At 38.5% G+C, this 25,426-nt stretch overlaps 1 protein-coding gene across 3 annotated transcripts in view; it reads left to right on the top strand.

Moving 5' to 3' along the window:
- PDE7B (phosphodiesterase 7B) overlaps positions 1-25,426 on the top strand; it is a 174,449-nt gene that overhangs the window by 130,974 nt on the left and 18,049 nt on the right. For 2 of the 3 annotated variants that reach the window (XM_017829704.1, XM_017829703.1), the window contains 5 exons: positions 5,563-5,646; positions 18,617-18,768; positions 20,204-20,267; positions 22,215-22,310; positions 24,005-24,105. In XM_017829704.1, the coding sequence (XP_017685193.1) occupies positions 5,563-5,646; positions 18,617-18,768; positions 20,204-20,267; positions 22,215-22,310; positions 24,005-24,105 (497 nt within the window). The remainder of the gene's footprint in view (positions 1-5,562; positions 5,647-18,616; positions 18,769-20,203; positions 20,268-22,214; positions 22,311-24,004; positions 24,106-25,426) is intronic. The other variant, XM_017829705.1, reaches the window with a different exon arrangement.

Consider the following 25,426-nt stretch of genomic DNA (forward strand, 5'->3'; position numbering starts at 1 on the left):
ATTCTGTTTGAGAGATTAAGATACAACAGTGGTATGGATTTTGGTCAGTAAAGGAGGACAGAAATTAGAGCTACAGGTACAGTCAAACAGTGCTGATAGTTTATGTTGAACATAAGAACCACCATTCACTTCAAAGTACTAAGAAAGGAGGATGTGTGAAATGTCTCATCTGCAACGTTTTCAGGCCTGGAAAAAGAAATTTGATTAGCTGAAATTCAAGTAGTTGACTGGTAATAAATAAATAAAAATAATTCATTCGTGGGGTAGGACCACTACAGGGGAAATTATGGTTTCTACACCATCATTTTATCCGCTTTTTGTAAAAAAGGTGTACCAACAGTTACCTTCCTTTGCAGAGCATTTGGAAACAACACTGCAGAAAGCATTGGATGAAATCATTACTTATTAGCTCATAAGGACTATTAGCAGAAATAGTAGATCCATGCAGAGTATGGCACAGAAAACCTCATGTTTTGGAATGTTTACATGTTTAAAAATTCAATGCTTACAAGTTAGTGAAGTGAGATGGCTGGCCCAGTTTCTCCTGATGGGAAGAGGAGTCATCCTCTCTCTGTAACCCCTAACATCAGTCTCGCTGTTGTCTGTTCAGAGGAAATGTCCTTTTTACTGAAGAACTGATACACATGAGGAAATCCTTATAAAATGCTTTCTGCGAACAAGAATTTACAGTAAATTTATAGCACTATTACAACAAAATGAAAATAATCCAAACAAGCACAAATCACCATGAACAAGCATTCAACCTCTTCAGATAAAATATAATTCCAGTAATTCTGGAAACTTTTCACTTTGCTGCTTTTATGCAGCAACATTTCCCTCTTCTAGAAAGCTTTCCACTAAAACCAGATTGATGCTTAAAACATAAACAACTCATCTTCCTTTAACTCAGAAATCTCAAACCTTTTCATAACTGAAATAGTGGAGGAGCCATGGGCTCCATGGAGTCCACAAGAGGCCTTACTTCTGCCACTTGGTTTTCCATGAAAAGTAGTCAGCTGCTGCAGTACATGCTCTAAAATACTCCATTTAAGAAATATTGGGATGAAGACTTTAGAAAAGCTTGACTAGAATAAGTACATATAACCTCTTGTGAATTTGCTATGGTATTCCTGACTTAGCACATGGAGCTGTGTGCTAAATAAAATCAAAAATTTGGTGGTTCATTCTAACTTCTGTTGCATGAAGCTGCTCTGTTGTTTTGTCACAGCTATGGCCCTATTTTCTCTCCTAATTTGTTGTGCTTGCTCAGTGAAATTGAATAGCACATCATTTAAGGCAAGTCCCGGAGAAGTTGTTTTGCTGTGTGCAAATGGCTTTTTCCTCCAGATGTGACAGGCAGTTAAGAGCTGCCTCATTTTTTTCTTAACCCTTCTGAATCATCTTGAAATCCTGTTGATGCTGTGGCTGCCAGAGTGCTGTCGTTCTTGCCCCATAGCCGATTTTCTCATGCCTGTAAGCTGTCATGCATGTCAGTCACAGTATGCACTGCACAGGCTCCTTTTGTAGGTTGCTTTGGTTTGTTTGGTTTGCTTTCTTGTCTGTTTTAACAAGGACTGAGTAAAATTCAGGAGCACAGCAGCCCCTGGGAGATGTCACTGCTGGAAGCTCCTGTGGCAACTTGGCACCAGTGAGAGTGCAGCCCTTCATGTTTGTGGCCGCAGATGTCCCAGCCTTGCATCTTCAGCCCAAAGCAGTCGAGAACCTGTACCCTGGCCATTTCCCTTCACCCTGCTTGTTTCATTTGGGAACACAATGAGCTGTCAAAATTTCCTGCCCTGTTTCCACAGAATCCTTCCTTTTGCTCTGAAAGGGATTATTTATCTAAAACTGCTAATAGCATAAATTGTCCGAACAATTGTTTAGCTTGATTTTAAGGTGGAGAGCAAAGAGATGTAAAGCTCTGGTGGACTGATGAAAGTTGCCCTCAAAGTCCTCTGTCAAAATGACAAAAAGAAAATCTGGTGTGTTGCCATGAATGGCCCTCACCTCTTGGACATTAAAAACCGTGTGATATGTTGTACCTCTGGTGCAATTCCTGTTCTAAGTGTCTCTGTTGAGTGTACTTAGATGTAATTAAAAGTAATAGGGAAGTATGTAAATGTTTTCCAAATATGTGAGCCAAGAAAAAATGGAGGAAGAGAGGTGTGGTTGATTTAGCCCGCCATCATTTCCTAACTAATCTTCCTCTAATGATGGAGAGAGAGACTAGGTGGCACCTGGTGAAGTATTTTGAAATAACACATTCATGAGGTAGAGCTACTTGATAACATCTTTGACTCATCAGAAACTTGCCTTCCCTGAGGATAAAGTTAATAATCATAGAATATAAAGATTTTAGTGGCTTTTCCTAAGTGATCAGGGATGCAGATTTATTGTGCATATAGATTCCTATAGTGCTAGAGACAGCCCAAACTTATATTATCTGTAGAAAATGTAAAATAGCTGATTGGAATCCTCAGTAATTTGCCATGACTTCAGGTCCTTGGCTTTGCTAGTTAAGTAAAACTCATTCACATTTCTTACTAATGGCATCATTACCTCCCTTGCTTTCCCTCTCTTTGCTGGAATTGCTTGCCTGGATAGTGTATGTAGGTGTCTGAGTTGGCCGGTCTTTAGTTCGATATGAAACATCAGCAACACCATGAGAGGAAGCTGGACTACCAGTAAGAGGCAGGTAGCTGGGCCACAGAGCAGTTGGGGCAGAAAAGGTGACAGTAGTAGTGAACTTTATTTAAAATAGTTTTAGCTGTATGTACCCGCTATCTCTCAGCTTTGTGTTATCAAGTATTGCTAGTGCTTTTCTAATTCTTTGTCAAGATCATCAATAAAAAATCTTTAGGACCATTCCCAGTATGAGTTTTCTAAAGATCATGGAGTTCCCAAGAAAAGGTTTCCTTTCAGTGCACCTTGTTATCTTCTAGTCTTTTCAAACTTCAGTTTTTGTACTCATCTCTTGCCTTCTCTTATATGTTTGACAAAGTCCATATGGTTGAATTGCACTACAGTATTGAATTTTTTCCTCTTGTCTAACAGTTACCTGTTTTGTTTGAGGTAATTAAGTGTGTTGTATGGTTTACTTTTGGTAAGCCCACATTGTGTTTTCTTCCATGTTCCAGTTGTCTACCTACGTTTAGTGTTCTCTTCTCCAAGATCTGGGGTCATACTGTTGAGATCAGAGTTAGGCAATCTTTCGATACATAACTGTGTATGATTTTGTTACTCTCTAGTACTGTGGTACCTCACTTGATCTAATAGATATATTATTTCAGGTCGAAAGAGAAAATCAGTCTTTCTGGGTTTACAGTATTATATGTCATGGATTTTTTTCAGATTTTTGGAGTTTGAATTTCTCTCTTTTTTTGAAAGTATCTGTTGATTTAGTCACAAGTGACATGTTTCTCAGTGTGTTAATGCAGGGGACTATTTGCTGCTTCCTGTTAATTCATTGGTGCCTACAGAAAAACAAAAGCCTTGGTCAAGGCATGCTCTGAATTTACACTCATTCTTAATTTGCTGATGCCTGTATTAGTAACAGGCTCAAGCCTGCCTAATTTTTTTGAGTCTATATAATGTGTACCATATGCTTGCCATTCTTACTCTTTCTGCACACATCAGCCAATCTGATGAGGCTACCTGTGACAGAGAGCAATGCTTTTAAGTCTGGGTGCTGCTTTATGGGCTCTGGCACGTGGGTGCTGATGAATATTGCTTTGGTGTTTTACAAAGTCTCCAGCTATTTGCTCCACCCTTCTGTCCTTTAACACGAGGATTGCAGGGAAATACGTTCATATACCTTCATTGCCACAAGTTGCATGTAATTTTAAACTGCTGATGAAGGTAGATCTATGGTATTATCATACCTTTGAAGTGGAACAGCTGAAGAGTAGGTAGAGGTTTGCACCTGCTACCTCTGCTATCAGAAGGGGTAAGTGGGGTCGACAACATCTTGAGTTGTTTTGAACTGGTTCCTTAGAGTAAGAGGTTGGCAAGCAGGAGCTGAAAACAAGGAACACATGTTCTGTCTCTGGAAACAAAAATGCTAAGCGAAAGGGTGAGAGAATATAGATTTGTATTTATAATCAAAAGTGACTGTGTTTGAAATATTCTTAATTTGCATGCACGCTCATATGTCTTTCCTACCTCTGAGGACCCCTAGAAGGCACGGAAGTTTTTCTCAACCTCAAATATTTACCTTAATATTTCTACTTGGCTTTCTTCCCTTAGACATAATTGTAAGCATATTTAAAGCGAACATTAGATAGAAAAAAAATAACAGCATCTAACTAGGTCCTTCTTTTACTCTCCAAGATGTTTTCTTGTTTTTAAACACAAGCAGTAGAGGCCAGGACTAACAGCCAAATTCTTAAATTGTTGTTGTTTAGATGCTATATTTGTATATCAGAGGAAGGACAATTCAAACTAACTAATTCACAATTTCACTGCAAAGTTTGAGAGAACTACAGTGAGAGCTATGTAAGGATGTGCAGAGGATATGCTTTCAACACTGTGGCCTCTGTTTCTGTAGAAGAGGAATTGGTATAATGAAGAACTAGAGTACTCTAATTAGAACCTCTAAAATCTCCAGACTTTGTCTTATTTAAGAATTTTTAATATTTTGGTCTTGTTAATTGTCTGTAAAGAAACAATTGCATTGCACTATTTAAAGTTTTGGAAATATAAAAGTTACATCTGCTTCCCACTACTTCCTATTTACTTGGAGAGAGGTTTTGTAACACTTACTCATCCTGAAGAGCATTTTTCTCCTTAAATTAGTTTTGCCTATTTCATCAATATTACACAGTTTAGATCAGGAACTAATCAATCTAAATTGCCTAACAATACTAATTCTTAGTATTGTTTTGTCACTTTATCATATTTGAATATATACCCTAAAGCTCTAGAGTAATGCTTATCTAAGAACATCAGGTTTCACTTATATAGAGCAGCTGCAGTGTTTGAGGAGAAGGCTTACATTTTCTGGAATGCTCAAAGAGCGGGAAGTAAAACAAAAACAAACAATCAAGCAAAAAAACCCCCACAACACCCAACCCACATAACTTTAAAAACAATCTTCATACTCTTTTGGGGGGACTTTTTCATCACCTAATGATTTTGAGACCAGTCCCACAACTTTGGGGGTCAGTTGGATTGTGAGCCTAGTCCAAGGTTGAGACCTTTGTGTGTGATGCCATGACAGTCAGAGTTCAGCTGTTCTTGCCTGGGAAAAAAACAGACCTCTGCACTACTCCTGAAGCAGTGAGAGTCTGCTTGCTGGGCAAGAAGCTGTTCAACAGGATAATATTGTATCATTTCATCCCAGACAACAAGGAAGGGTTTTTTGTGTCTTTGTCCTGTTAAGAGGATCAGCTATAGTGCTTTACCCAATTACTCAGGGATGCCATGGAAGATGATTTTTGGACCTTAGTTTTCCCACTGGAGGAGTGTAACGTCATCGCTTTGTATAAAAAATAGATTTATATCTAAACAGCAGAGAAAGACAGCTGTCCCTCCTAATGTCTCTGGGGATTTTGTGTTTTGCAGGAGATGCACGGGTGAGAGGTCAGACAGGGGTTCTCTCTGAGCGCCGTGGCTCCTACCCATTTATAGACTTCCGTCTTCTTAACAGTAAGTGCAACCCTTTCTTCAGGTCTGTATTTAAATTTAAAAAATCCTAAAAATCTCTGTTTTAAGTATATGAACCAAAAAGTATCTCATCTCGTACGTATCTGTAGTTCAGCTGTCTTCACACAGTCAGCATTAGTAATTCTATTATTCCCATCCAGCGTTTGGCTGTGAAATGTTTTGATTGTATGAATAGTGTCCATAATGCTCAATCCATCAAGTTTAAATACAGTAGGGCCATGGGGTGTGCTGAGCGGGGGGAGAGGGGTGGTTCAGAATTAAAAAGATAAACCGCTGTATCCTTTAGCCTCTTAGACAACAGTTGGAACAGATTTATGTGACTCTGTTATCCGGTCATATAGAATTGGCACAGAAGGGGACCATGTGACAGCGCTGACCAGTGGTTTACAATAACATTAATTTTTCCAACAATTAGAACCCAATCCAAAGCCCCATGGAGTCTTCTCATTGACGTCAATGGATTTTGGGTCAGGCCAGCAGTGAACATCTGTTAAAAATAATCTTAACCTCATTTTGATTGAAGTTATTTTGCCACTGTTGTAAATAAAGAAGGGCAAATCTAAAAAGAAAAAGAATAAATCAAGACCCTGTTGGGTTTTTTTCACCTGATGTTTTCTCTATACTGATGCAAACCCATTAGGCAGTGTGTAAAAAAACATAATAAAATAAAAAAACAGTGACCACTTAGTCTAGGTCCCTGTAGCATTCAACCTGGATGCTGTGTTAACTTCAGTGTTAAGGCACAGGCAGATCTTGATTTATGCTTGTGTACTGCACAGACCCCTCTGTGTAACCTTTGAAAAAAAATGTTATTCACTGTCTTCATCAAAACAGATTGAAACTCACAACAGTTTTAGGGACGACACTTTTAAGCTTCTAGAGATTGTGCTTTTCATTAAAGATTAATTATTAAACCGGAGTTTCGATTCTGCTTTTTGTAACTCCGTGTCTGGGTGCCTGGGGAAGGGAAAGGGAAGAGGGTGGCAGTGAGCAGGGAGGAAGCCCACCAGAGAGTGGGAGGGCTGGCTGGAAGTCAGGAGTAAAGAGGAGCTACTAGAAAGGGGAGGACTTGGGCTCTGATGGAATGCTTTCTTGCATGCTGGCAAAGTTACTGCCACCCAGCAAAGTGCTGCTATCAGTAAAACTGATAGAAGGTATTCTCTGGGTCATAAGACCATCAGAGGGTTTGCTATGGCTGAGGTAGAAAGACATCAGGGGTAAGATGGGTCCATAATTTTTCCCAGGACAAAGGGAATAACTTACTGGTTAAGCAGAGCTTTGAGGATAATTTAGTCCTGACTCACCATTGAAAAACATGAAGGAAAATCCAGTTTAGGCTAGCTGAAAATAAAGAAAATAGAGAAAATAAAGCACTTCTTTTTATTTGTGAAGTACAGGTGGATATATATTCACACAAGTCATATATATAGTCACACAAGTGTGACTAAATTAATTATTTCCTTTTTTATTTTGATACATACACATTATTTAAAATTCCCTTCATGTGTTCTTTCCTCTCCATGGTTAAAGAAAGCAAAAATTTTCCAGATTTTTTTTCTGGCATTAGCACTTTCACTTTTGTCCTCTGTAGATGAATCCTGCCATCTTTCAGATCCTGTCAGCTTCTGGGAAATGCTGGTGCTTTCCATGGGCTGTCTAGGGAGACATTTGTGGTGAGGGATGTACTGGTGAATACTCAATCTTTGATCATGCAAGGAGCAGGGCCCTCCACATAACCCCTCTACCCTAATTGCTGACCTTAAAAGCGATGCCTCTTTGTGTGTATACCTCTGGTCTGACAGAGGTGGGCCACCTGGGGTTTTATGTTCCTGTGCTCTCTGTCATGGAGACCTCTGACTAACTCTTTTTACTGCTTTTCCATAATCTGAAATCTGTGTAAGGAAAAGCAGTGATCCTGATTTTGGATTTCTCACTGTTTTCAGGTTTTTACATATTTACCGTTTTCTGTCTAAAGAGTAGTGTTGGCTTAATTTTTCAGTACAAAATGAAGTGAGATTTCTAGACATTTGACTACTGATTTTGTAGATGGCGAGTGCACTGGGCCTGGCTCACTTGGTAAATGTAAAGTAAATGTACAAGTAAATGAAGATGCTCAGTGTCAGAGCATGCAGACATGTTTTGCCAGGAAGTAAACAGGCTTTTATATTATTTGTTCATCTACATCTGTCTGTTAAACCCAATTCTGCTGTGCATACCATACAAGCAGCAAAAACCATGGTGCTGCACATCCTATCAAAAAGAGACAGATAAAAATGTCACTACTGCAGACTTTTTTTTGAAAAAGTGCCTAATACTTGCAGTAAAATTTTGTCACCATGTTGTATTTGTTTGGGGGCAGCAACTGTATACTGAAAGCTGTTAGAGTAACAGAGGGATGAGGCAGAGAATATTTTATGGGAAATATCCTCAGAAATTATAAGCAAATGCAGCATAAATGTTACTCCAGCCTCTCACTAATAAGCTGGGCTTGAATAGTGATTATTCCCTCTATCATCTGAAAAACTATTCCAAATAACAGTACCAGCCTTGTTTTAAAGCAAGGGAAAACATTGAAGCTCATTCTTGAACAAAGTTGACATTCATTATGAAAATTGACATTTTAAAAAAAAATACAGAGCATTGATACTTAATGTCAGACTAAAGGTTACTAAAATGTAACTTCTTTTAGCAAACTTGCAGATTCAGTCAAACTAGAGGATTTTTCCCTTCTATGTCTAATAAGGGTTAACACTCACTAGACCATATATTTTGGTTTTTTCTGGATTCCTGCAGTAAAGTCACTGTGTAACTTAAGACACCATTAAGTCTTTTTGGATAGAAAAACTTCCTGCTCTCTGAAAACGGGATCTTCTGTAGCCTTAATCAAAGCCAACTGGATTTATGTTGGCTTCTTGCTGTTTGAGCTAATGTCTGTGATGCCATCTACACATGCTTTCAGTGCATCTCTGCAATATATACAAAGTTAGTGTTACTGCACCTTGTCTGTGCTAGGCTGTCAGGACCCTGAGGATTTTGCAGGATCCTGTCTGAAGGAGATGCAGGGCTTTAGTGTCTTCCTGTCTTTCCTCTGCCTCATTGCGAGCTTTCCTAGGCATAGTTGCACCAGTGAATTTGAGGACTCTTAAGATGACTCTGGAATACCACACTGAATGTAGAATATCCCTGTGTCACCAAGAACACCTCGGTTCTGTATTGTGAGGAGCAGATGTTTCCCTCATTTTTTAGAGTGAGTCCCTGCAACTTGTAGGGACCTGCATGACCTACCAGATACTCATTTGGGTTGATGGTATTGAGCCAGAAGCTTGAGGGGAAGCTGTGCAGCAACTCCTCTCCTGCAGGAAAGCTGCAGCAGCCGATGCTTGGTGTCAGCCCTCTGTGAAGACTCCCCAGGAGATAAGCGGACCGTCCCGTCCCTTCTTCCGTCCTGCTGTGATATGGCAAGCAAAGCACCTACTCTTGATGGCCACTGATAACCCCCAGTAAAAAATAAGCTCAGCATGACAGACCTGAGGCTTCAGGTTCACTAGGATGCTTAATGAACAAGTATCAGACTTTACAAACTTGTAACCTTTTTAAAAGAGAAGAAATTTTGCCCAGCCCTGTAGGTTTATAGGAAAGTAGAGTGAGGGCTTCCTCTTCAAGCAAATAAGGTAGTGGTAGAAGAAGAGACTTAGCATTAGAAAATTACTTTCCAGAAGCAGTAAGGATGGAATAGGTAAGTGTTGGGTGCCTTCTAGCAGCTTAATGCAATGTATAAATGATGTAAAATTGATTCCAAACCAAACCTCACAAATTTTAGGAAAGTTTGACTCTGAACTTGGTGGCTCAAGCTTGTAACTGAAGTTAATGCAGCTTGAAATTAATGATGGCACTTCATTGGCACTTCTGCATTTCAATGAATTAAGCAAACCTTATTGTGTTCACAGTACAGAAAAGGAGTTAAATTGAATATTTGCGGGTAATGATTTAGAATTTGAAACACTTCTGCAGTGAAAATTATTCCCATTTTCCTTTTAGCACAGTATAGTTTGGATTTGAGAAATAAAGGAGCATAGCTACAGTAAGCAATAATTTAGTTCTCTAATTCACAAGGTTGCTCAGTGAGTCACTGAACCAGATCCCACCACTGACTAATATGTATTTATTTAAATAGATTTCATTATCTCATGATGGGTTTTGTTAATGATTGTACTGGTACATTTTTTCATTGTGTTAAGCAAAGGTTTGAGGGAATTCCTTGTGATAAATGTAGTCTTGCAGGTAATCATGCAGCAATAACCAAGAAGACCTCACCCTACTCAATTATGTTAGACATTTTGTTTTATTGCCAGATTCAATTAAGGAGAGTAACAAAATAACATAGTGTAGGGCTGAGATGAGTAACTTAGTATTTACAAATTTGCTTGTCAGGCTTTTAAGTCAGAAGGCAAGGAGATTCTTAAGACTTAAACAGTGATTCACCAGTTCCCATCTTGTTTATGCTAAGCTTTTCTCTGGATTGAATTTTTGCTTGCAAATGACAAAATTATAAGCCTTTAATTGACTACATTTAATTCACTTCTGTATACATTGATCTAGGAAAGTTAACAAGGAAAGGGAAAGGATGTAATATGTGGCCTGCAAAGTGGAGTCTCTGTACCCAAATCGTGGCATCCAAAAAGATTTTTGTTTTCTTACACCTTGCACAACAGGAACAGAAAGTGGGATCTGAAAATATATATAAAATGTCAAAACAACTCTGTAGAAGCTCCAAAGGCATGTGTCTGTATTACCTAGGATCTTGGTGTTGTCATGCAGGCAGAAGTTGATTCCAAAAGAACCCCGCCTGCTTTAAGCTTAGCTTGGCAAATTACTTTAGTATAGATAATATACTTTTAGCACAGGATGGTGATAAATGGTGATATTAATACCATTTAGTCTCTGTCCTTAATTTGATGTCTGAGTCAAGCAAAATACTCTATTTTTCAGTTTGTTTGCAAATAAAATGGATTCATCACACACTTTTCAGGCATGTGATGAATTAGGTATTGGAGAAATGAAAAGTGTTGTCAGGTTTAGTAAGGGAAGTCACAAAGAAGTCTCCATCTCAGAAAACCAAAGTCTGTGGACATTTGAATCTGTGGTTTCTGCCTGTCTCCAGAAGGGTCCGTTGCAAAATTTGCATTCAGTTTTGGATTTGGATTTTGAACACTCCAGGGCTTTCAGGTAGGGCCCATCTCCAGGGAAAATAAAACTTAACCACAACCGCCAACCCAAAACTGAACCATCAAGTAACCCGAACCCAATTGAGTGAGGTTAAAAAGAGTTTGGTTAACTGTCTTGTTTTGTTGCTGTTGGCGAGAAAAAGAAGTGGGAGTGAGAGATGCCTATTTAGGTATTTCTTAACCAGGTTAAATTAGGACATTAAAAGTCTTGTGAGGAAGTTTCAAGGGCTGATTGGATTACTTGGATCCCAACCCAGCCAGTGGAGATGAGTCCAAAGTTCCAGATGGTTATTAAATTAGAAAGGGAGAGATCATATGAGGTCTGCATTATTTCTACATAATATCTCCCTTAGTTCCTTATGGATAAGCACATCCCTAGGATACTCGTCAACATCCTATGACACGTGGGCTTCTTAATCTGGTTAGTTTGTGTCTGGTTTGAATGGGAAGAACATTTCCAGAGCTGATCAGCCTGTGGCCTTGCTATCAGTTACCTGTTCAAGGAAGAGAAATCAGAACTCTTTTAATGTTTTAGCACCAAAATTGTTCTTTCCTACTGACACCATATTAAAAAATTCTTCCTGTCATTGGAATTCAGTTTAGTTCACCCTTTTCATCAAATAATAGCAAAGGTTTTTTTTCTTTGTGGTGGTGTTTGCATTTTTAAGTGTTTTTTTGCAAGTGCTGCTATCTGCAAAATCTAATAACAAGGTTTGATTGAAAAGTATATTCTACTTCCTACCATTCATGCTCCTTGTTTAGTTTTAATTCTACGTTTGCAGAAAATGAAACCCAGAATGTAAAACTGATTGATGCACGTGCCCTTATATGCTAGTAAAATGCATCAATTTGGGTTATGAATGCTTCAGGAGAACTCATGAGAGCAAAACAAACATAAAACCTAGATGAGCTTCACACACAAACTCTTAGCGAACACTGACCTGATTACACATTTGTAACTTATTTTTTAGTGCAGATTTGAGATTCAGTTAACTGAGAATGTGCCTTTAAAAGTTTCCAAATGACCCATTCTGCTACCCCACCTTCTCTTCCCTGATTAGGAAAGGGAAGGATGTACTGAAGATAACACTGAGGATACCTTCCAAATGACCGGAGGAAAAGAAAGAACAAGGAGAAGGGATCATTAAGATGATAAATGAAAGTTGGGTTTGCTGTTATTACAAGTTATGTTGTTTTTTCTTCAGGGGAGTGAAAAGGAGGACGGGATGTACCATTTCCTGTTAGAGAAACTATAATCAGCCGTAGAACATTTACGGTTTTCGGAAGAAAAGGTCCTGACTGTGCTACTGTACAAAGATTGAAGTGGCAAAGCCAAGGTTCATATTGTAGTGTTAACAAGTTTGTGAAAAAGAGAACTCAACATGCCATTTCTTAAGAACTTGGAGGAGGCTTAGTAAAAGATGCCAAGATGTTTTTTTACATAAAAACGAGTGATGGCCCAAACAAAGACTGCAAATTGTGAAGAGAAACACATCTAAATCAGTCTTAAATTTGTATTTAATCTATTCCTCTTTCTGTTTTTATGGCAAATACTCTGTTACCTAAGTGGTCTTTGAAACCCTTATTTCTCCAGAACTTGGTGTAATAGGATTATTTGGTATATAAATTGGATTATCAGCATAATTCTTAAATTCTGTGTTCTCTTTCAAACAGTATCAAAAAGAATATATTTGGGGGTGGGGAGGAGACTGCATGACTAGTGTTCCTCAAGATGCCAGCAATTGTGCAGGAACTTTAGGATTTGGAAACGGAGCTGTTACAAGCCACCATTACTCCAAGTGAGGTGCAAAGGAGGGGAAGCTCCAAAGTAAGGTGACCTAGAAAGTTGGTGTCTCAGAACCTCTCACACTAGCCAAAGAAACACACAAGTACCTCCTTTGTAGAGAGGGCTCTGCATTGGTTTTGTGCACTTGTGCCTGTGGTTGATTAATGGAATTTTTACTTGAAGCAGAAAAGTTTAAAGTTCTTTTGTTATACTTCTAATTTTCTGCTTTTCTCTGATGTGTTCAGAATCCCCCTCTCACAGCTTCTGCCTAGCTGAAAAAATGTTTACCCCTTAGTGAAAAAATAAAGTGGCAACCCATATGAATAATGGCAGCTAACGGAGACCATTTGACCTCTAAAATTGAATTTTATCAGAAGTCAAGGAACTTGACTTGAATATTTTAAACATTACAGAAGCAAGTAAAAACAAAGTGTCTATAACACAACTTCTTTGGATTTCCATATAGTTTGTGAAGTGTCATGAGGATTTCTACAGTTACAAAGATTTCAGCACAATACTCGTTTATCTGTAGATATGATACAGTGCAAGGTGTTCATCTCTGTCTTCTTAGTTGCAGTGACCAGTGTATATTCAGATGATAAAATTGACAAAATCTTAATATTTTTGAATCAAACCTGTTTGTCGGTTTCTTACACCAGCCACAGATGACTGAGAAGTACAGCTGGGATATTCACCTGAGCTTCTTGGTCCTTCTGCACTAGACCAAAAGCTTTTAAGTACAGTCCTTCCACATAGCTTTCTGGTGCTTTGTGCATTTTCTCAGGCCTTTCTTCAAAACTGCAGTGTTTTCTTTCTGAATCTCTTTGGACTATGAGGTGAAACGTGTCAGGAAGGCCTAGACAGTGCAGAGAGAAGAGGTTTTCTGTTCTTCTAGTTAGCCAGTGCTTTCTCCAGAATTCAAATTTAAAATATTAAGTTTGTCATTAATTTTTAGATTACCTGTGTAAAGCTACCCCTAGTAATGCTGCTGTTGTCTTTTGGATAGTATGATAAATCCATAATGGTAAAAAGATATTAGGAAGGCACAACAACTCTTTTCTACCATCAGTGCTAAGCACTCTTCTTTGTAAGAAAAATTCATCAACCTAGCATGCAATGAATATGCCAAACAAGACTTCAGTACAGGTGATCTAAATGAATGGCATGGTTTTACATACAAAAAACCCAGACAAACACCAGTTATTCCTCCTTAGTCAATTACACATCTCTTGGGCTCTTAAAGGAAAGCTGTCTTACCAGCTGTCAAGTCAGGAACCAATGCAGAAAATTACCTCCATAATGTGTAGGACCAGAGACAAACTGTTTCCCAGAGTCCTCACTGTTTGCAAACTGTCTGGACCTTAAATTGCAAGACTCATCCTCTCACCTTATCTTCCAGGTATTTTCAGCACTTTTCTGCCAATCCTGCCTGACTCTTCAGGCATACAGTGGCTGTGCATGGAATGCCTTTGCATCCTGGGAAAAGGTATTATAAATTGTATGAGTCAAAGGCAGCTTCTTGAGGACCTGATTTATTCTGCATCCTTTTGGAAAGAAGAGAAAAAACCACTTTCTGAATCAGTTCGCCTTTGAAAATTAATAAACCTTTTGTTGTCCACTCATATTGTACACTGAGATGCAATAAAGTAAAAAAGGCAATACCGTGAAGTAAAACTCAGAGGCTTTATTTAAATGCATAACCAAGTTTGTTTACTTTGAAAGAACAGTAACAATGTAATGTATATCTGGTGCAGAGTTAAGTACATCCTTGTCCAGATTTGATTTATGTGATCATTTCTGGATGTTAACTCCATCATTGTTAACATAACGTCTGTCATTTTTATATTCATGCTGCCCATGGGCACGCACTAGCGCATTAGCATGAAAGAAATGTGAAACAAAACTGGTAGCAGTTCCCAGTGCAGGAAACTTAGTTCCCTGAAATAACAGAGGTTGGTGTGTAGTGAGCTGTAGATCATTTTAAGGCGAGAAGATCTGTGTAACTGGAGGAACTGTGTTAGGAGAGAGAAGGCAACCACTGATTCCTGTAGCTTATTAACCTCTTGAGGGCCATGTGCAGTATGCAGACATCATCCATGGTCTGCTGCTGTGCGTATAGGTGATGTGTCTATCAAATTACCTGAAGAAAAATGCAACCACTTCTGTTGCCTGCTAAAACACATCAGGAGATACGCTGTGAGCTCAGGCTGCCTGGGCTTTTGAAGGTAGAAGTTGAACTTTGTGAAAAATGCTTGTACAAACGGTTCTGTAAACGTGTATGTAATTCATACAAGATGTCTGTGTAATTCACACAACAATTTTGTTCAGTATACAAAGAAGAATTTCTCTAACCCCTGTGCTAGGCAGTAACTCCATAGCATATGAGAATGGGCATCTTTTAAGAGATACAGATAATGGAGGTTTTTTAGGTAAACAAAACATTCAGAAGTTGCCACAACGATTAGAGATAAACACAGTTCTCAAGGGAAGTTTTATGGGTATAAACAAAAGACATTCTTGTTTGTCTTTCACGTTCATTTCAAAATTGCACTTAATTACTAAATCCTTCCCGTGTGAGCTTTGCAACTTGTGTTCTTTAACTAGATACTATAGCCTATGTTTTAGTACCCATAGTTTCATAGTTGAAGTTCAGAGATATCTGCAGTGGTACTTTTGGTTCATTTACTTTGTAATACAATTTAACCTAGAGGCACTGTATGACTCGTATCATAACTTGTCAACATCAAAATTTTGTATTTATGATTTAAACTGAAATTTACAGTTGTCAATAAAGTAATATGTTCAGTGCGTTACTGTAAAGTCATTCATATAAACCCTTAATTTCGTCTTAAAACTGTATTTTGATTTTGTGTCAGCTGGTGGATCCCATCTGGGGGATTCAGGTGCAACTGCTGAGCTGAGGGCAGAATTTAACTGTTCACTCTTGGCTGTTTTGCCTTTTGCTCTTCTTTTTTAATCAGCCTTTTTCTCTCCATTTCATATGATTGTGCTTTTCTTTTTTGTTAGACACTGATCTTGGGAGGAGAAAGAGAAAATGCTGATGAGATTATACTAGTTTGAGGTGTGCTGTGCTCAGAGAGGGGCAGAATTTTAGTCCAATTTAATGCAAGACACCATCATAATAAGGTATTACCTGTACATTAATGCAGATGTCAAAGTAATCTATCATGGGTCATAGCAATCATCTGATTAGTCCTGTGATTCACAGACAAATCGATTATTACTGAAATGACCCAAAGGATGTGATTTAAACATGATATTCTTTTAAGTCAACATCTAGAGTTTGCATGTGGATAGCCTGGAGTGAGGGATTCAAGCTGTTCTGTCAAGAGCCCAGTTTTGAAAATACATTTGCTACTATTCTTTATTGATATTATGAACTTCTTCCCTTATGAATGAAAATACAGAGCAACACATTATTGTGGGTAATCTTTTTACATAATACAGTGCTCACCTGAAGCCTCAAGTCATGTTTCAGAGGCACCTGTCTGCTGATGACTACATTTGAATTGAGAGCAATGTGTAGCAAGGTTGATGGTTGAATTCAGAAAATATGTTTCATAATAAGTTCTTTGTTTCCACCTGATGTGTCTGTGCTATGGCAAGTATTATTTGTGCTACTGAAATGATCTGGTAATCCAAAGGATAAAACAACCACTTCTTCATAATCCAGCATACAGCTCCTTGTTGGGACTTGGGCCAAACCTCCACCTTCAGATCATCCACAGCAACTATATGTATGAGTTAAAGACAGTTTAGGAGAGTGTAGGTGATGATTTCAGTCATCTTTAACTGAAAAAAACCAGATATTAACTTAGATAAAAGTTGGTGGGAGCAACTACTAATTTTCAATGTACAAAAGTAAAGTTTTTTGGACTTAAAAATTTGAACTTATTACCTGAAAGTAGTGACCATTTGGGGGCAAAGATGGAACTATGAAAGCTAGGAAGTTGAGAAACAGCTAACACAAGTTTAAAAAATGAATTTAATTTGAGAGTGCTTTGTTATCCAGGAATTAAACTAAATGCTAGCCATTTCATAGCAGCTCTGTATAAGTAAAAAGAAATACAAAAACAAGTCTACTGGTTCCTCTACTTGTCACTGCCACTGGGTAACTGTTCACACCTACATTAGTCACTCCTTCAATGGGCCATGAAATCGTTCCAGCTTTTAAAATGTGTGAGAGAATTAAGGCAGGTGCTGACACATCATAAATGATAGCCTAACCTTCAGGCTGGTACAGTAGTGGCATTGTTACTGTTTGCATTCTGGAAAACACATGGCTTGTCAAGTTGCAATAAAATTATTTTGTGCTTTTATATTGTTAAAACTCAGTGGGGTCTTTGGACTGCCCATGAAAACCATGAGACTTACTGATGGAAATTATATTGATACTCAATATGTAAAGATGGGTTTTTTTGATGTTACTGGCTTTGTGTCACTCAATAGCTGTTGGATTACTTAATAAGGAAGAAACTTGCTGCAGAATGTGCTCGCACATCTGCTGTTGGAGAAATCAAATACTGAACCATCGATGGTCAAAAAAAACCTTAACTTCTTCTCTGAAAATCCTCTCAGAATAATAGTAGTTGTAAAAACAGCAGATAAAGTGATATTTTAATTTCACAGCAGAACAAATATTCAGGTTTTTTTCATGAAAAGATATGGAAAAATAGAGAATAGAGAGAGTCATCTTCAGTTCATGGATATTTTTCATGATCTGTTATTTAAGCCTGGAATCCATTTAATTGCTATGGAGCTTCTTGTCTCAAGAAATCATTACTATTCTCTCAAAGGAGTGTTTAATCTTTGGTTTCTTACAGGTTTGTCTTACAAATAAAACTGTATTGAATCTCACTACCTTTGACCAGTTGTTGAAGTTTCTGTCCTCCCTTTTTCCGAAACTTATACCAGATTGTCAAAAGGAAAACACCATTACTGTATGTGAGCTTCTGTTAAAAGTTCAGATGAAATTACCTAAATCATTATGAGTTTTAGAAAACCTGCATATTTTTCTTGCTAACAATAAGGTAATTTAATTACTCTAATTAGTGATTTAATCACTGTATAAAAACTGCCTTGGTTTTTGTGTCACATTTAGCCCTATATGAAAATCTCTTAATACAGCATTAGGGAATTAGAATTATCCCGGTAATGAGTGAAAACAACATATTCTGTTGTGTAACCAGAATTGCATGTATTTTCTAAATATACCTGCTTTCCTAATTGCAGAACTAAAATATTTTCTTCATTTATGATTTGCCTTAATATGTAGGAAGGACAGCAGACAATACAATAGGACTGTTAACCTATTCTTGCTTCTTTCTCTCTTTTATATCATTTTCCAAAAGTGGACACACATTTATGTTTTCAAACTGTATTTTGAGGTCTCTTTTGCTGTCACTTTTTTGTTTTTATACCCAAGATGACCTTATCTACTAGTGCTATGCAATTTGTAATATATTCCAATGACACTTCTGTGAGGTAATTTATTTTCAATTGTGTAGCTAGGGAACAGGCACAGAAGAGTAGGTGCAACTTTCCTGTACCTAACTCTGCCTAGTCATTTAGGCTTCCTCTAGTCATCCACAGTTAAGGTGATATATCACACCCCCCCCCAGCCCGCCCAGTGACTTAGCTTGGATCACGTGGAATTCTGTGGCAGGCGGTGTACTAAACTCAGATCTTCCAAGAGCTACATTAGCATTCTTTTTATTGGAACGTACCTCCTTTCTGAAATAAATAAATATATTATGCTGAACTACAGTGATTTGAATACTGCTCCTTCATGTGGATCAGCAAGAAGCGTAAACCTTATGATTATTTTGTCACTATTTTAAAGGTTTTGATATTTCTCTTATTAAATAATTGATAAAGTCATCTTGGTTTTCATGGTTTCTATACTGATTGCTTTCCACAGATACTACACTCTCAGGGGAAATCGGCACCAAGAAAAAAGTGAAAAGACTGTTAAGTTTCCAGAGGTATTTCCATGCATCCAGGTTACTGCGTGGAATTGTACCACAAGCCTCTCTGTACCTACTGGATGAGGACTACCTTGGGCAAGCAAGGGTAAGACAGGTCTCCAGATCTCCATTTCCTTTAATAATATTACAGAGAGTGTCAGTTTTGTTTCAGTCATCGGATAAACAAATTTATGGGTGATCTTTCTTAAATGACCCACATTACATGCCCATCTCACAGCAAACAGACTGTCCATTCCTCTTTTATGGTTACAGCTTTAAAGGCTCAGGTGTCAAAGCAACAAGAAAATGTCTAAATCTATTCAGCATTTCAGATTCCAACAACCGAAATTATAATCTGGATTTATTAAAGGATGGAAGGATCTCTGGCTAAGTTACTGATTTAAGTAAGTGCAGCCTTGACACGGGATTTAATGCATCCACTTGATAAAAAACAGATGTCTCTCAGCTGGTATGGAACCCATTAGGCAACCCACAATAGTCCTCCATAATGACAAAGACTAGGAAACAGGGAACATTCACTGCAAAGAACTTCACAATGATCAAAATATAGTTATATTATTTTGCAGCTCTTATACTCACTTTGAATGGTATTTTCTAATGAAACTTGCACAACTGATGGCATTGGGATTATGTGCCTAGGCAATTTCTATTCTCTGCGAGGTGTTGGAAAGTAATGAAGAATTCAGAATGAGTTTGAATATAAACTAAGAGATGGGAGTGAATGCATATTTAATTCACGCATATGCCATTGTAGGTCATACAGCTAGTCCAGACTCAGTCTCTTAACTGAACTGATGTAGCTGTAAAAACACTGTATATGGTGGTAATGATGGATTCTTCTGCATGTCTGAGTGGGCTTCACAGTAGCACTGTAAGTTTATAAAAACTATTCCTGCTTATTGGTTTGTTTAGCAAATTGTAACTCATATTCACCATGAGAGCTAAGATTTTAATACATTGTATTAAAAACCTAAGAAAATTTACACTGATTTTGGGGACATGAAAGAACAATAAAGAATTTGTGTAGTAAAAGGGAATATTTTCATTATTTTGGTTTATATTATTCCTTGTCTTGAGCTCCATCTAGAAGACATTTTTAGTATTGAGTTCAAAACCTCCTCAGTTAAAAGTGCAAGTGATATTTTATGCAGTACAGCTACATTTGGTGCCTGATGTTTGATATTTCAAGTACACTTCTATAGCTTTCCTGAATAAAACTTCACAGAATCTCAGAATGTGATGAGTTGGAAGGGACCCACAAAAGGGATCATTGAGTTCAACTCCTGGCCCTGCACAGGACCATCCCCAAGAGTCACACCATGTACATGAGAGTGTCATCCAAAAGCTTCTTGAACTCTGTCAGGCTTGGTACTGTGACCACTTCCCTGGGGAGCCTGTTCTAGTGCCCAACCACCCTCTGGGTGAAGAACCTTTTGATTGATTAACATGGAATAATAATTAAAATCTGCTTTACAATTTGACACACCAGTCATTTGCCTTTTCATATTTGTTTTTTCCAGCATATGCTATCCAAAGTGGGAATGTGGGATTTCGACATTTTCTTATTTGACCGCTTGACAAATGGTAAGTAATTTTTTTAAAGTCTTTAATATCTCTCATATATGACTATTCAAGAAATCTCTAATTAATTATTTGCTAAACATTTCCAGTTTAGGTAACTGAAGATAAATTTGCCATTTTTAACTTCTCTTAAAATCATATCCTGGAATTTTATCAGGCTTTTACTGAACTATAGAGTAATGTTTAAAGTGTCCTTTTGTATTAATCTAACCTCCTACATTTGTTGTGGTCACCTCTTCAAGAAGGTATTTCTGTTTCCTTTACCTGGGAAATTGCCAAGCTACTTTAAATATACCCGTTAGATACATTGGTCAGTAATTCCAGATCACCATAATCAGTCGATTTCTCTTGAGACGAAAGACCTTTAAGTAAACATACCCTTGCTTCTGTTCAGCAGCAAAAATTGGGAAATTTATTAAGACAGTAAAAATATGTGAAATGTTTTCCCTAAATGCCTGTAACATATGCCTGTGACGTATTTCCTTATCTTTCTTTGCCCCTGCTCAGTAGTTAGGGCCAAATAAGTTTTCATGTCCTTTTTGTTCATATATTTATTTTCTTTCTGGAGTTATTTGAAATAAGGAAAGACTCCCTTCACACATAGTTTATATGTAGTATGGGCTTGGTTTGTCTGGGGTGTTTTTCCTAACTTTTCTGGAAACACTGCTGCTGAATTAAGCAGTGCAAACTTTTTAAAATATTGTGTATATGTATAGTTGATCATGTAATACTAGTTAGGCTCAATTTTGCCAGTGTTCCCGGTATTGGATTGTGGTGGGTTGACCTTGGCTGGATGCCAGCTGCCCACCCAGCCGCTCTGTCACTCCCCAGCTGGACAGGGGAGAGAGTAAGGTGGAAAAAACAACTTGTGGGTTGGGATAAGGCAGTTTATTTAAAGCAAAAAGTAAAGCAGAAGCGAAGCAAAAGATAGCAGGGTTTATTCTCTGCTTCCCATCAACAGTGATGGTTGGCCACTCCCGACAAGCAGGGCTTCAGTACATGTGACAGTTTCTCAGCAGGCAGCCACTGGAGACAATGAGTGCCCACCCTCTTGCTCTGTGCTTTAGCTCTTATATCTGAGCTGATGTCATATGGTCTGGAATATCCCTTTGGTCAGTTTGGGTCAGCTGGCCTGCTTGGGTCTCCTCCCAGGATCTTGCCCTCATTTGAGGAAGGAATGTTACAGTGCTGATGCTGTGCTCAGCAGTAGCCAAAACACTGGTGTGTTACCAACACCCTTCTAGCTACCAATGCAAAGCACAGCACTTTGAGGGCTACTGTGGGGAAATGAGCTCCAGCTCAGCCAGACCCAATACATGGATTTACAGTAAGGCCAGTGTAACATTACAGTGGGACTTGAGACTGTAAGTGCTGCAACTCATTTTTCTTGTCTGCGTCATCATTATGAGATGCAACTGTAGCTGAGCTGGGTACATGGGCTAATTACAGCTTTGTACAGCCATGCATAAAATAAAAAATTTAATTACAAATTGCTGCTTTTTAGTAATTAATTAATTAGTACAGTATGGCAAACCAAAGTGGCAGAAAAGCCATTCTCCTTTCTGCTGTTTCTGGAGGTAGACCTGAATTATGAAGATGATGTCATTCGCAAACAAGCCTGTCATAAGACTTCCAGTTCAAACCATGTCAGTTTACCTTCTTCCAGTTAAAACCACAGTTTGCCTGTGTCATGCTGAAAACACAAAAGTGACTTCATGGCAGCTAGACACAATAATGGTACTCCATTGGTACAGCTGTGCCATCAACTCTTGATTATATATAGGAGTACCTTATGTAAGTGACTTGTGAGTATATGAGTGTCATCTAAGCTCATATGATACGACCTAAGGTGATAGCATCTGACTAATAGGAAATTACCAAGATTTTTAGTCTTGCTTGTTTTGTAACTCCTGTTACGGGAATCTAAGAATTGTTCCTTTCTGCTTTTAGGAAACAGTCTCGTAACACTGCTTTGTCACCTCTTCAATGTGCATGGACTTATTCACCATTTCCATTTAGACATGGTTACATTACACAGGTTTTTAGGTAAGTGCTCACCTCAAAGCCATCTTTGAATGAAGTTTGCAGCTCAAGTAGAGAATCAGAGAAGGCACTGGCTTGGTCTGTGTATCTACATAAAAATCATGCTGTTGTTGCAAATATTTCAGTAAAGCATTTCTGTGATATATGTTGGCATACAGTTACAGACCCTCAGGTACTTGGTTCAGTACCTAGTCAATGGAGGGACTTCAAAAGGCTCTGCATTGGGCTGAAGCATCCCAGTACCACAATCGTTCTGGTGATTTCACATAAACTATTCCATGCAGACACATGACCAAGCTGTAGGCCCACACAGACAGACAAACAGACAGACACTGTAGAACCTAAACGTGCTCAGTGCGATTGTGGTGTAGTATAATTGTTTTAGTGACTAACAGACCACTGAGACCCAGAGCAGTTAAAAGCTTATGTGCAAAACTTAACAAATTATATCAAGCTGTCTGCACTGAATAGTGTTGATGAAAGCCCCTGCTGCTGTTACTGCCAACACAGATATTAGCCCCATGCTGTCAGTGAACCAAAGAAGAAATTGGCCAAAATCAATTACTTTTTGCATCATATTTTGAATGCAGCTGAATGCCAGTTTGTTAGGCTGTCAGGAGGAGTTCCCAAGTCAGGGTCTCTTCTTTAAGAGTGCCTAATTGTTGCTTCTGGAAAGCATTCCTCTGGTATGGAGAGACAAAATATCCCTGCTGTTTCTAATTCCTGTGGGCAGCCATGAAGTGGACACTTGAGTCATTAGAACTAGTGGTACTCAGAGTTCAAAGGATTACCCACTGTACCTCACGATGCTTGTGAAGTTGGAAACAAACAGAAGGCTAGGACTTTCTTTGGCGTTCCCTGTGCTGGCAACAAGTGCCATGGGAAATCTGCCTGTTACCTTTCTGTTTGATTGATTTGATACTGTCTGGGAGAGTGTTTTGGGCAAGATCACATGCAGCTTCCAGTGTTCACATGGTGTTGTCCCAAGACCACCTAGTGGTACAGGCACTGCTGCAAGGAACAAATGGATGTGAAGCACACACCTCAATGATTTTCTGTGCAAGTGAAAGCTGAGAGTTAATAGGTTGGTGCTCCTGATCCAGCTGGACCAGTTCCAGCACTGTAAACTAAAGCAAGAAGGACTGGTATTTTAAAATGAACACATAGATGTAACTAAAATTATCACAGGAGATTTTGCTGTGGATACCCCAATGCTTTATCTTTTGATTCTATGCGTGGGGGATGTAGAAATGCCTTTGGCTGTAGTTCATCACTCAAATAACAAATGATGCCAGGATATCAGGGCCTTACTACCTGCTGCTGTAAAATAGGTGGTACTGTCTTAATGGCACACTGCTACCCTATGGCAGCAGCCTAAATAATTATACACCGTTGTGGATAAATTTGCCTCTCTTCCTTGTTTATTTTACTCCTGAATGAGAGCCTTCACTAAGGCAAGAAAGAGTTGATTTATGCACTATACCCACTCTATGCCCTCAGGCCTCACAAATCCTTTCACGCATTTTTTCTCTAAAGGTGTCCCAATAAGAGCAGCAATCTAAATAAACTACAGCAATTTGAAGAAAGTCCTTAGACAGCTGACTGCAAAACCTCAGATTGTATTTTAAGTCCAGTTCCCACTTGTGGCCATGGCATTCAGAGACAAAAGGATCTTTGTTTTCTGTTTTGATTCCCAGTTATGGTTCAAGAAGATTACCATAGCCAAAACCCATACCACAATGCTGTCCATGCTGCTGATGTCACACAAGCTATGCACTGCTATCTGAGAGAGCCCAAGGTAATGACAACCTTTCACACTGGTGTTGCTTTCAGATGATTCTCAGATTTTTTTCCCAGGATTGAAATAAAAAGTTGTTTTTAGATAGCAAAAAGTGATTGCGTGCTGGAAGTCACCAACAAGTCAGGAGCAGTGTCAGCTACAGATTACAGACATTTTAATCAAGCTATTAGAGTCACTTCTCATCATGCAGGCAACGTGTCTAAATGCTGTCATATGAGCTCCATCCACCACGATGGTGTGTACCAGCCACCCAGCAGTGGCTGCAGTTCTTCTCCCATGAAACTCAGCAGAAGGCAATGCATGCCTGTGCCTCAGTCACCTCAGGGCATAAGGTCCTCTCATCAGTATTTCAGAATACCAGATTAGGCAGTGCCACACCAGGAAAGGGCAAAACAATCCCTTCAGATGGGTCTGCTGTGCAAGGGTGTCCTCTGCAAAAGTAAACAGGAGCATTTGACTGCTGCAGCAAGTCCTCACAGCATCAGGGTGTGACATTACCTTATGTTACTGGAAGGCACTGTGATAGTGGAGTGCTGAGCCACAGTATAAGAACATGACTAGTCTTTCCTGGCTTGACTTAAATGAAAGGATGTTCTGCTAGAACTAGCAGTTTGTTACACGAGAATATAGTAATGGTAAGTGAGGACAGAAGCAGGCCCCAGCTTTCCTGTATTTTCATCTCCTGCAAGATCTGCAAGTCCCTTCTGTCAAGACTTGCAGAGGACAGCCAACATCCAGAACCTGTACCATTATTGCTCTTCAGTTCTCATCTTGGGATGCTTCTTTCATCTCACAGACCTGTACTCTGTACAGACTCATCAGGCTGTTAATAGCTGCTTCACTGTCAGAAACAGAAAATGCTAAGACTTCCTTTCATTTCCTTTCAGTTATAAGAAAATTTGCTTCTAAATGAGGTCTATAGCTGAAAAAAATCTGGACAGGTTTTCAAACTTGGATGTTTGAAATTAGAAAGGTAAATTATATTCTCTAACAAAATACTTATAGTTAAACTGAAATAGCTAACAGCCAAGTTTGAAATTTCAAAAGCTGATGAACTCTGCATTTTATAACAGTGCCATGCTAGAAAAATGAAACCTAATCTATTGTTGGCATTACTGTGTGAGGCAGAGCTCTCGCCATGTACACTAGCGTAGCCAACCTGCCAGTATACTTGTTTAATTTTTTAAACTGAATGTTTTAGACTATGCTCAACCACTTCTATTACAACAATTCATATATTGCCATGAATGATAAAAGAGTTAAGAAATACAAACTATAATAAAACATGATTATATAGTCTAATATCTTTAAAGATGTT

Source organism: Lepidothrix coronata, unplaced genomic scaffold, assembly GCF_001604755.1.
Source record: "Lepidothrix coronata isolate B3197 unplaced genomic scaffold, Lepidothrix_coronata-1.0 Scaffold167, whole genome shotgun sequence".
Classification (NCBI taxonomy): domain Eukaryota; kingdom Metazoa; phylum Chordata; class Aves; order Passeriformes; family Pipridae; genus Lepidothrix; species Lepidothrix coronata.